Source organism: Canis lupus, chromosome 32 (assembly GCF_003254725.2).
Source record: "Canis lupus dingo isolate Sandy chromosome 32, ASM325472v2, whole genome shotgun sequence".
Lineage (NCBI taxonomy): Eukaryota > Metazoa > Chordata > Mammalia > Carnivora > Canidae > Canis > Canis lupus.
The window spans coordinates 548564-561747 of record NC_064274.1 but is presented as its reverse complement, the minus strand read 5'-3'; the positions used below and the strand labels follow the sequence as shown (position 1 = coordinate 561747).

The 13184-nt window shown below is 39.3% G+C and overlaps 1 protein-coding gene across 1 annotated transcript in view; it reads right to left on the bottom strand.

Annotated features, from left to right (window-relative positions):
* ART3 (ADP-ribosyltransferase 3 (inactive)) overlaps positions 1–13172 on the bottom strand; it is a 205710-nt gene extending 192538 nt beyond the window's left edge. Inside the window, exon 1 of the mRNA XM_049105055.1 lies at positions 13149–13172. Coding sequence (XP_048961012.1) covers positions 13149–13172 — 24 coding nt within the window. The remainder of the gene's footprint in view (positions 1–13148) is intronic.
* Positions 13173–13184: the final 12 nt, after the last annotated feature.

The following is a 13184-nucleotide window of genomic DNA, read 5'->3' as shown; positions in this document are numbered from 1 at the left end:
TTACCTTTCTCTCCCAAGCATACTGAATTCGTTTCCTTCTCAGGCCTTTGCATATGGTGTTCCCTCTTGTGCTGGATTATGCTATATCAGCTTGGTTAACCTGGGAACTCTCTTTCCCAGAATCTTCTTCTGTGTGTGGTTCTAGGTCAGAATTAACCTAAGAGGCACTTATGTGAGATTTGGAAGGTGGAAGTGAGGAAATGGCCATTACTCTTGATTAGGTATAAGACAGACACAGTGTTATCCCAAGGATTCCAGCTTGCCCTTGTTCTCCTCCATGGTCAGTTCATCTTCATGACTGCTGGCCTTGTGACTAACTATGATCCCAAACCCCCCACCAAATACTTGAAGTTCACCCACAGAGGCAGTAGTTACACAGAAGCAACAGCTTCCTATAGGCCCCTAGCAGTCCCAGCGTGGAAGCTGAACAGATTTGGCTTTTTGGATTTTCTTAAAAGCTCTGACTTGTTCAGCTGTACCAGTGCTTCTGAAGGATTGATCAGTGAATCTTTCTCCAATTCCCTGAATACTCTCCCTGGCTTTTATACCCAAAGATCCTTCCTCATCTGTGAAAAGTCTGATTCCTATAGTAAACCTTTTATTCCCATAGTACTCAGATTGCCTCTGCTTCCCTGATACACCCGTGCCACTTTTTTTGCATGGCTGTTCCTACCTCATCATTTGAGTTTCAGCTTAAATGTCAGTCACTTCACAGAGTCTCCGTCCCTTCTCAACCTTAATGAAATAGCCATCTTGTCCCCAGACCCTCTCTATTGTAGTGCTTTCCAAAGTTGATGTGTGCACCCTCTGGGGTGGATTAAACAAGAATATTCATAACATTTTTTTTGTAAAAAAAATTAAAGAGAGGTGCCTGGGTGACTCAGTGGCTGAGCATCTGCCTTTGGCTCAGGTAGTGTTCCTGGAGTCCTGGGATGGAGTCCCACATCAGGCTCCCTGCCTCTGCTTCTGTGTCTTTCAGGAATAAATGAAATCTTTTTTAAAAATTTAAATAATAAGAAAGCTGAAGAGTTTTTATAAATCTGTGAACTCAGCTGTTGATACTGGCAGCTTCACTGGATGCATTTGTCAGGTGGTCATGTGTTACATGGAGATTTCCTGCAGAAAAAATGAGACATCCACAACTGGAAGGCATTGACATATGTCATTCAGTCACTTCCAGTGCATTGAAATGATGGATTGCCACTTATGTGGGCACAATCTTCTCTGGCTAACTCTAAACTACAACCGGGATTATGAGGATTATAAAATAGAGTGCTAACTGAGGCAACCTTCACAAAATGGGCAAGTGGCTTCAAAAGATTCCTACTAAGAAATTCATATGGAAGATAACACTAAGAATGCAAATATAAACTAACAAAAGAAGGACGCCTGGGCGGCTCAGTGGTTGAATGTTTGCCTTTGGCTCAGGTCATGATCCCGGGATCCTAGGGGGAGCCTGCTTCTCCTCTGCCTATGTCTCTGCCTCTCTCTGTGTCTCTTATGAATAAATAAATAAAATCTTTAAAAAAATAAACTAACAAAAATAAAATAAAACACACATGCAAAGGATGCCTGTTATAATTTTATCTAGAGGGACACACAATTTTAAAGATCTGATAACTATTGTCTGTTTCATTCTCTTTTATCACAATCTGATAAATCAAACCTCATCACAATCTGAGATTATCTTTTAAAAATATTTATGTAGTTATTGCCTATCCCCCAACCCCACCACAAACACTAATTTGAGTTTCTTGACTACAGAAAATTTCCTCTTCACCACTGTATCCACAGTGCCTAGAGCAGTGCCTGACACCTAGGAAGTACTTAATATGTATTGGGTTTTGTTTTTTTTGTTGTTTTTTTTTTTTTTTACTTAAATGACATGTTTCACCCTACATTTTCTTCCAGGCCTTTCCCAAATTAATCTCAACTACTCTTACCACTATTGTTTAAACTTACCATGCTTACTTCTATCTTCAGCTTTGTTGATGCTCTTTTATTCAGCTGCTCCCCTCACTCTTCATCCCCATCTGACTCCCACCCAATTCATGATGCAAATCTTGCTTTCCCATCCCACTCAGTACTCCATCCCAGAATGCTCCTAGACTACTGTGACTACCCTGTCATAAATTTTAACAATAAGAACTGTTCCCTGAACTCAGGACAGAGCTGCCAGGCAGGAGTGCTCACTTTGGACTGTGAAGTGAGAAAGATAAACAGTTCTTTCTTTAAGTAGGGAATCCATATAATTTATCATCCAAACTGAGACACCTGTGAAAATAATCACATGGCACACTTGTGTAAACAGATCAGTTGCTTCACTGAGACACCTGCACCCCAATGTTTATAGCAGCAATGTCCACAATAGCCAAACTATGGAAGGAGTCTCGGTGTCCTTCGACAGATGAATGGATAAAGATGTGGTCTATATATACAATGGAATATTACTCAGCCATCAGAAAGGACCAATACCCACCATTTGCTTCGACTTGGATGGAACTGGAGGGTATTATGCGGAGTGAAGTAAGTCAGTCGGAGAAGGACAAACATATGCTTTCACTCATACAGGGAATATAAAAAATAGTGAAAGGGATTATACGGAAAAGGAAGGGAACTGAGTGGGAAAAATTAGGGAGATAAACCATGAGAGACTCCTAACTCTGGGAAATGAACAAGGGGTAGTGGAATGGGAGGCAGGCAGTGGAATGGGAGGCAGGCAGGGGAATGGAGTGACTGGGTGACGGGCACTGAGGGGGGCACTTGATGGGATGAGCACTGGGTGTTATACTATATGTTGGCAAATTGCACTTCAATAAAAAATATACATATAAAAAAAAGAACTGTTCCCTGATTTAAAATTTAAATTATTTTGCTATACCAGAAAGCAGTTTGTATCTGAACAAAGTTTTTATATTAGAGAAAGTGGTAAATAAATCAGTAAAATATTTAGTCTGTAAACTTTACTTTTGAATTTAAATGCCAGTGATCTCTAGGTCAGTTCATTGAAAAAGCTATCTGAGATTTCTTTATCTTTCCTGGGAAAACAGAAAGCTGCTTTCTTCATAGAAAGGAAGATACAGGGAGAGACTGCAATTACAGATACTTAAAAAAAAATTTTTTTTGGCCTGTATAGAGAGAAGATGAAATTAAGTGATAGGGAAGAAAAGCAACCTTCCTTGCTGATAGAGTTAGTTACCTTGTTGGTAGTCACTGGGCGAAGAGATCATTTGAAGCATTTTGATGCCAAGTTATTTTACAGTTCCCACAAGGATTTTTGAGCCAACATTTTAAGGAAGTAAGTAAATCACAAAGAAGCCATCAAATCTAAGTTTGTGAATAACATTATGAACTGGACCTAACTGATAAAAGATTAGAGGAAAGATGTCAAATCATCATAACTATTTGCTTTCTTTAAAAGCTTGCTTTATGATTGAAGAAATTTCATACTTTAAATATACTATTTTATTATACTGTTTCAAGTTGACTGTTTTCATAGAGAATTTGTTTCACTTTTAAAAAAAAGGAGGGGAGAGTTGCTGGTGCCCCCATCTGGAGGGAACGAGGCCGTGGCCTCTACCTTCTGTGTGGAGCACAGAACCGATTAGGCCCAGCCACCTACCACAGCCTTTCTTAACCACCAGACAACTGAACTTCCTCCAGAAGGAGGAACTGAACACCAAAATCTGTAATTATGAGAGGAGAAATGTCAAAATAAACCATATAACAGGAAAAAGAAGTTTTGTTACTTAAAAGTGTGATCAAATCACTTCTATAACATTATCAACAGCAGAATTTACCTCAGGGCAGACAGAGGCCTCTAGTTTGGAGCCTTTGATTAGGGCCTGATTGGCATAGGAGTTTTTATCGAATGGAAACTAAAGCAAAAGTGAGCTAAATTTATCTGAATGATAAGGAAACAGGAATTATCTCTGGCAGTTAGGAAGGCTGTTGGGGATCCTGGAACAGCAAAAAGAGAGGCAGTAGAGGGAGATGGGAAGGGGACAGAAGGCTGGAGTAAAAGGTAAAGAAGAACAGTGGGAAGTTTCCTGTGGTGGGATGACCAGCTTTAAAACACTGCTGTGTGGGGCATCTGGGTGACTCAATGGTTGAGCATCTGCCTTCGGCTCAGGTTGTGATCCCAAGAATCCCGGGATCGAGTACCACATCAGGCTCCCTGCAGGAAGCCTGCCTCTCCCTCTGCCTGTGTCTCTGCCTCTGTGTGTCTCTCATGAATGGATGAATAAAATCTAAAAAAAAAAAAAAGAAGAAGAAGAAAAAATTTGCTGTGTAACATTTGGTTTTAAATGTGAGGCTTCCTAGGACTCTGGAAATATTGGGAAACAATGAAAATATTGGATTTCTCATTGGTGGAATAGAGGCTTACATCACCCTACTTGGATACTGAAGGTAAATACAGAAGGCTAGAGCACTTTGGGGCCACTTGGGTTATATGGCAGCCACGGAAGTGTGCTGCGCAGATCACCATGCAACAAAGTTCACTGTTCAGCTACAAAGAAGGCAGTTAGCTGCAGAGCCTCTAGCTGTCACAGCTTGGCTCACACCAGATTTCAGGCCATGGTCTTACATGGTCTTCCAGCCAATCAGAGTATGAAAAGAATACTAGGGCCTGGCCATGTCATGTCTGCCAAGTGCAGGACTCACCTTCTGGGTGGTTTTTAATCAGAGCTCCCCACTAGGTTGACTAAGACTTAGTCAGATCTGCATCACAGTCTGAGGCAGTGTCTGCCCCAATTCTGCTGCTGCTCTTTTATTTTTGTAAGGGTTACCTTCTATAAAACTCTGGCACATCCAATTCTCTCTCAGTGCCTGCTTCCCAGAGAACCCAAATGACACAGGTTACATATACTGTTTATTTTGATCACTAAATGTTAGCTGCTATTACCTTATTATTCCCTCTTACAGCCCCAAACACAGACTTTTAACACTGGGAGAAACCTTACAGATGGAACTACAACCAAGATTCTGGAAATGAAGATATTACTGGTCTGCCACACTTTGGCCAAGTAGTTTCGACAAGTCTCATGGCCTCTCTGAGTAGAAGACTACTTCTCTGGTCTTAGGTTATTTTGATAGCTGATTTTCTACTTCTCTGGTCTTAGGTTATTTTGATAGCTAAATTTCTACTGAGGTAGAAATTAGAAGCTGCCAAAACAGTTTCATTATTTCTCCATTTCCTATCACATGAATTGCTAAGTAATATCCAGGTAGTTCCTACATTGCTCCATTCCTCTGCCTGAAAGTAAGAGTCTCCAATTGTCCAGTTACCCTATGTGGGTCTCTCAGGTTCAGGGCAGACAATAGAAGGGATGCTATTCCTTTTATAACTGAGAAGAACATTCACAATTCTTCCTGCAGCATCCTTGGTGTCATCTGAAACCTGCATCCTTTACCCAGAGATCAGGGTAAAGATCAGGGTAAAGAGAGAGACCCAAGAAAGAGGTAGGTCACACCAGGTTGGTAGGTAGCAGTTTTTGTTTGTTTTAAAGATTTTATTTATTGGAGAGAGAGAGAAAGCAGAGCGAGAGAGTGAGCCCTGGGTGGGGGGAGTGGCAGAGGAAGAAGCAGACTTCCCACTGAGCAGAGAGCCAGACTCAGGACTCTATTCCAGGACCCTGGGATCACAACCTGAGCCAAAGGTAGATGTGCAACCAGCTGAGCCACCCAGGTGCCCAGTAGGTGGCAGTTTTAATAAGCAAAGGGAACTTAGACACTAGGCTTGTCTTGGGTGGCAACAAGATGAATGGATCTCACACCTGCCCACCAAACCAAAATTGAGTTCAGTCACATATACTGTGCAGGTGTTCTCAACATCACACCATTATCTCAAGCCTATGTCCTTAGAGCAGCCTCTGGGAGTTGGAAAGACAAGTGGAACCCATATTTCTGGCAGGAAAGGAAGCAAGGAACCTCCTATCTCCCAGCTCCAGCTCACAGGTCCAATGGAAGGTTCATCTTTCAGTGGCCTTCCTAAATAGGAAAGGAGAAGTGTTCTCATCCTTCTTATTAGTTCCTGAAATACGTAAGATCCTTGAGGTTGTGGATCCTTGAGGATATCTCAACACAACCTTCATATTATTTGGGCTAGAGAGAGATTTGTTTTTTCCGAATTTTTATAGAAAGAAAAAAAAAAAGCAAGGATAATTTATCAGCAAAGAAGTAGAGAATTTACACATACTACATGTTTTCTCCCCTGTTAACACTAGTCTTTTTTTCCCCAGAGAGGAGAAATAGACATCCTAAAGACACCAATTCTGTTCATAATGATCTTTTTTGAATTTATTTAAATTTAATTTGTAACCTGTCTTCTAAAAGGGACCCCAAAATCTTTTTATACCTTCCTAAAACAAATCCAAAAAACTAGCCACAGCCTATTATATTTCTCATGTGATGGAAAATTATGTATAATGGTATCAGAACACCTTGGGCCCAAGATGGGCATTTTCCTAATGGGTTCCTATGACAATGAAAATCAGGAACATTAATAGTCTTTACATTGTCTAAATTAACCCAGCAGTAACAGCAGATCTTACAGATTAAGGCAATGAACTGCGTTGGTTTCATCTGGCACACCCAAGAAATCTGGCAAAAGAATAAGAACCAGTCTCTGTTTCTTTATCCTTTATGAGATTAAATATTGATAATGTGCAGTGATTTATCTTCAAAGGAGCTATTTCCCCACTATCACAAAATCACCAATATCTTTCAAAACCAACTAAAATGTTATCACCCTTTGAAGTTTTAAGTATAAACACATAAAAAGTAAAAAACCATCAGATGGTTCTTGAGGAAGATTTTGACATAAGAACTTGGCTGTTGTTATTTCAAAGATAAAAGCAGAAAGATAGAGGAACTAGTCCCTGCTGGACCTGGGGTTGATATATTTGTCCAGGGGCAGACCCAACAGTTCTCACCGTCCATTGAAGGAGGGGTGGTAGTGGAAATAAGGAACAATGAAAACTTACATTAACCTTGAAAAGAACTTTGCTGTTGAGTTTGTTTGTGGTCATTTTATCAAATGATAGAATTTTCTTGCTTTAAAAAAAAAGCATGAGCTCCCTCCAGTGGCTACTCCAATAGTTTCTAAAATCAAGATATTTTAATTAGAAAAGGACTCACACACACCTGGCTTTTCTGAACATGATTGATATTATTGGCTTCTAACAAGAGAGAAAATAATTAGAATTCACATGTTAGTCAGTTACTAATCTTGAAGTAAATTTTGCTGGTGGATGTATATTTTAAGTTTTTACTTTAATAAATCAAATCACACAACTGAAGAGGTAGAAGGCACTACAGATTGTGTATCTGTTCATCCAACAAATATTAACCGATTACCTACTATGTGTCATACATTGGTCTAATTGTGGAGGATTGAGCAGTAAACAAAACAAAGTCCTCATTAAATTCATCCTCTAGTGGCAGAGAGACAGACAACAAAAAATTAAGCTAGTAAATACATACTAGGCCAGAGCCTTATAAGAGCTATGGAGAAAAATAGAGCAGAAGGGAGTAAGCAGTGGGAGGCAGGATAGGAAGTCAGGGAAGTCATCTTGTCACCTTGATAACAAGATGTCTCTTGAGTGGAGACCTAAGGCAAGTGAGGGAGCAAGACTTGTGGTTCTTATGTCAGAGTAGGCACCTGTTGTGATGAACACTGGGTGTTATATGTGATGAATCACTAAATTCTATATCTGCAACCAAGATTATACAACATGTTACCTAACTAGAATTTAAATAGAAACTTGAAATCAGGGATGCCTGGGTGGCTCAGTGGTTGAGCATCTCTTTTAGTTCAGGGTGCGATCCCCGGGATTGAGTCCCACATCAGGCTCCCCACAGAGAGCCTGCTTTTCCCTCTGCCTGTGTCTCTGCCTTTCTCTCTCTGTCTCTCATGAATAAATAAATAAAATCTTTAAAAAAATAAATAATTTCAGAAAGTCTTTTAAAAACTTGAAATCATAAATGAATTAATTAATGCAAATGTATTTCTGTGAGAATTTTAAAAAGAAAACAACTCTAAAAATAAATAAATAAATCTTAAAAAAAGGGGGGGGGCACCTGGGTGGTTCAGTCAGTTGAGCATCTGACTCTTCATTTCTTGATTTTGGCTCAGGTCATGATCTCAGGGTCCTCAAGCTCTGTGTTGGGCTCCATATTCAATAGTGAATCTGCTTGAGATTCTCTCTCCCTGGCCCTCTGCTCCTCCCCACCACATTCGCACTCCTGTACAGGCTTGCTCTCTCTCTCTCAAAATAAATACATTTTTTAAAAAAAAGGAAACAGCAAGTGTGAAGGACTTGAGGGGTGATACATTGAAGGTAGGAGGCTATTTTGCCTGGGGCTGAGTGGACAAAGGGGAGTGTGATGGGAGAGGAGAAAGAAGCTTGGGATCAGATTATGTATGGCCTCCTCTGCCACTGGAGGACATTAGCTTTAAAGCTGAGGGCGTGATCCTAGAGTCCCGGGATCAAGTCCCACGTTGGGCTTCCTGCATGGAGCCTGCTTCTCCCTCTGCCTGTGTCTCTGCCTCTCTCTCTCTCTGTCTCTCATGAAATCAATCTATCTATCTATCTATCTATCTATCTATCTATCTATCTATCTATCTATCTGAGTGAGGAGAGAAGTTGGAGGAGCAACCAGATCAATTTAAGGGTCCCTCTAACCACCACTATAAGAACATACATAATGAGGGGCTAGGGAAGAAGCAGAGTCAAAGCTGTCAAAGGCCAGTTACCAAACTTGTTTCCAGAAGGAGTGAGAGACCAACTGTATCCAATACTGCACCTAAGATAAAGATTGAAACTGACCATTGAACTTAGCAACAACAAGGTGATTGGTGATCTTGATAAAAAGTTTTAGTGGAATGGTGGAAGCAAAGGATGGTTGGCAGTTTCTTAAAAAGTTAAATAAAACCTATCATATCATCCAGCCATCCACTCCTAGGCACTTATCAAGAGAAATGAAAATGTATGTCCACATAAAGACTTGAACAGAAATATTGATAGCCAAAACCTGAGAACAATTCAAATAGTCAATAGGTAAGTGGACAAATAAATTGCATTATAGTCATATGATTAAATGTTACTCAAGAATAAAAGGAATGAATTATTGATATACATACACAACATGGATGCATTTCAAAATTATTATGCTAAATGAAAGAAGTCTGACACAAAAGAATAATGGGTGGCTCAGTTAGTTAAGCGTCTGCCTTTGACTCAGGTCATGATCCCAAAGTCCTGTGATTAAGCCCCCATCGGGTTCCTTGCTCAGTAGGGAGTCTGCTTCTCCCTCTGCCCCTCTCCCGCTTCTGCTCTTTTGTTCAAATAAATAAATAAAATCTTAAAAAAGAAGAAGAATGTAGGATTCTATTTGTATAAAATTTCTGCAAATGCAATCTTATCTACGGTGACAGTAAGCAACAGCGTGTTTGTCTGGGGATGGTGGAGGCCAAGGAAACTTGGGGATATCTTCATTATCTTGATGGTAATAATGGTTTTGTGCATGCATACACACACATCAAAACTGATGAAATTGTACACTTTATGGCCAATTTCTCATACACTAATTACATCACATCTTAATAAATCTGGAAAATAAATACATGATCACAAAAAAATAAAGGATGGGATCTCCTGTGGAAGCAGAGGTATTGACCTTAGATGGGCTCAAAGAAATATCACCACCACATGAAACCCATCATCCCCAGATATTATTGTTTTGTATCAGTGAATAGAGTATATTTAGCATCAATTCAATGGAAAATTTCAATTGATCATCATATAGATCATACCTCCATATGACAATGTAACAGTCATGAGGTTGGAATGAGAATGGCTTTGTTCAATACTCTCATTTTACAAGGATATATTCCCTAAGGAATTCCACAATCTCTTATGGAAGTTACTACCTGTCTCAATTTGAGTTAGTTTCTTTGTTCTCTATGTATCATCCCTCCAGCATATCAAAACTTTATACAGCTTTCAAGACCTATCTCAAGTACACCCATCTTAATGAAACTTTTCCTTACTTCTCAAAACAACCATAATCTCTCCTTCCTTTATCTCCTTCCTTTAATATCTCCTTCCTAATCTCTCAAAGCTTCATTGTACCCAGCCAAAACACTCGTTGGTAGGACTACCCATCTCACTAAGTTCTGACCAAGAAGATAAATGTATTACATTGTTTGGAACTTCTATAAAGCTAATTCAGCTGGGAGGTGAACCCATTTGTGCTTCCACACCCTCTTTCCTCCTACTGTTTGTAGTAGAGATTTAATGGCTCAAGATGTGTTCAAACTGCTGTCTGGAATATCATAACCCACCCCACCCAAAAGGCGCCCCAAATAAAAATATAAGAAGAGTGTGCTTCTAATGCAATCAAAACTTAAACCAGCCCCCAGTCTTGGTGCCTTTAATAAAGAGATATTTATTCCATTTGAATCCAGATGATTTGATCCATTTTATAATTACTATAGGGTCTCTTCTGCAAAGGTATTAAGGAGATTTTCTTTCCTAGAATAATTCATTTCAAGTTAAAAGTTATTTGGGATCAGAAAAAGATGGAAAGTTCCTTTGCCAATTCAAGACTAAATATAGAAATGAATATGGAGTTTTCTTTTTTTTTTAATATTATTTATTTATTTATTCATGAGAGAGACACAGAGAGAGGGAGAGACACAGGCAAAGGGAGAAGCAGGCTCCACACAGGGAGCCCAATGTGGGACTCCATCCCAGGACCCTGGGATCACAACCTGAGCCAAAGGCAGACGCTCAACCACTGAGCCAACCAGGCGTTCCTAGAGTTTTCTTGATGTTAATCTGGCTCATATACATTAAACATATGCAGATTATGTTACATACAATATAGCCATTGTTTAATATTTTAAAAATACATATTCAGTTAGTCATTCTCAGCCTTAGTTTTCTCATGAACAAACTTATATGCCCTCCTTAGATGAGCACAGAAAGCTTTTCATCATTAGGATATCATAACCTCAGCTGACTCACTTTTCTCATCACCTTCCCTGCTGTATTACTCTCCTCCTAACATTTAATCACACCAAACTTCTAGCTATCCCTTAAATCCACCAGATTTTTTTCTTTCTTTCTTTCTTTTTTTAATGTAGAAAGCCTTTCTTTCCTTCCTCCAGAAAAACTCTTCATCTTTCAGGATTTCAATCAACTAGTACCATAACTATGAAACATTCTGGTTCCTCTAGACTGGGTTGTCCTTTCCATGGCTTCCACTGCTCTACTGTAAGAACATTTTTATTCATTTTAAAAGTGCTTGTCTATTTGTCTCCCTTTTCAGTCTATGACTACCCTGAGGACAAATGCCCATGCTTCATTTATTTTTGTATTCCTTGTACCTACCCTACTGCCTGACATATAGATGGCAAACAAAAGTTTGTGAAATGACCTCAGTGTTCTATTCTTGTCATATTTTTGTGATTAAAGAGTCATAGTACATAAGTTTATGATTTTGATAGGAATTCTATTAAATAATTTCAAATTTTTTTCAATATATTTCATTTTTAGGATACTTTTCCTAATACAACCTAATCAAAAACGTTTTTTAAATCTAAATCTATGAATGGGCTTTTTAAAAAAACTTATTTACTCATTTAAGCCATCTCTACACCCAAGGTGGGCCTTGAACTCATGACTCTGAGATCGAGAATCCCCAGCTCTACAGACTTAGCCAGCCAGATGGCCCTCCGAATATGCTTTAAAAAGAGAAAAAAATATTGTTTACATTTACCCCTTAATAACTTAACAAGTATGTGACTCAATGATTAATAAAGAGAATAATCATTTTCCAAACATAGCTGAAAAATAATGGTGGTTTGCACAACATTCTTGATTCTGTTTGTGCTCAGGTGATTATAGAGTTCTCATTCTATTCAGTTCTTTTTTTTTTTTTTTTTTTTTACTTTATTCAGTTCTGTGATGACCTGGACAGAAATGAAGTTGGTGTTTTGTAAATTTTTTTGAAATTTATTTAATAATCTCTACACCAATGTAGGACTTAAACTCACAACCCTCAGATCCAGAGTAGCAGGTGCACCTAAAATTGTTTACCTTAAGCAGAAGAATACCACTGCCCCTCTATTAATGCCAGACCAGTTACCAGATGATAGATAGCTATGAGGTTTTTTTGTTTTTTTGTTTTTTTGTTTTTCCATCTGGTTACAATCAAAACTGCCTGGGCTGAAATCCCAGCTCCCACACCAGCTATGAATTTGGGCAATCCATTTGTCTGAGCCTATCTCCTCCTCTGTAAAGTGCAGATAATTATAGTACCTAATTTAGAGCGCTTTTCTGAGAAATAAGCTGATACAAATGAAGTGCTTGCAACAGTGCCTGGCAGAGTGAGTGATGGGGCATATTTTTGTATCAACACCTTAACTCAATCATTCATTCATTCATCACACTTGCTTTTGCACACCATGAAATTGTAGAAATGTGTTCTCTTCGAATAACCCGCATCTGATTATAAAACTCTGGCTGAAGAATACTTATAGGATCATAACAACATCCTTTAAAAGATTTTAACGGGTTGTCCTTTAAATACAAATTAATTTGCATTTTAAGTCAATCAGCATGGTTGTATTTTATCCGGGCCACACCCTTTTCCCTAGTATGAGTCACGGTGGGTTGAAGCAACCAAAACAAATGGCATTTGGAGTCATAGCAAGGGACGCCTGGGTGGCTCAGCGTGACCCGGGGTCCTGGGATCGAGTCCTGCGCGGGGCTCCCTGCGTGGACCCTGCTCCTCCCTCTGCCTGTGTCTCTGCCTCTCTCTCTCTGTGTGTCTCTCATGAATATAAATAAATAAAATCTTAAAAAAAAATAAAGCCATAGTAAAAGAGTGACTTACGCACCTCATCGCTCTTGCCCCCGCCCCCACTCTGAAATAGCATGATGCTGTCTATCCACTCCCAAAGGAAAAAGTTTCTGCTCTCAGGCTGTGGGATTTAAAAAATACAATGATCCTTATCTGTTTCATAGGAGTGTCAGAATAATGAGATAACTGATACGTGTGGGGGAAAAATTTGCATTTCAGATTTCAGAAACGCTACGTAGAGCAACGATTGCCAGAGAGGGGGAAACAGAACAAACCTCGTGTAAACCGCTGTTGAACATTCCGGCAGTGGC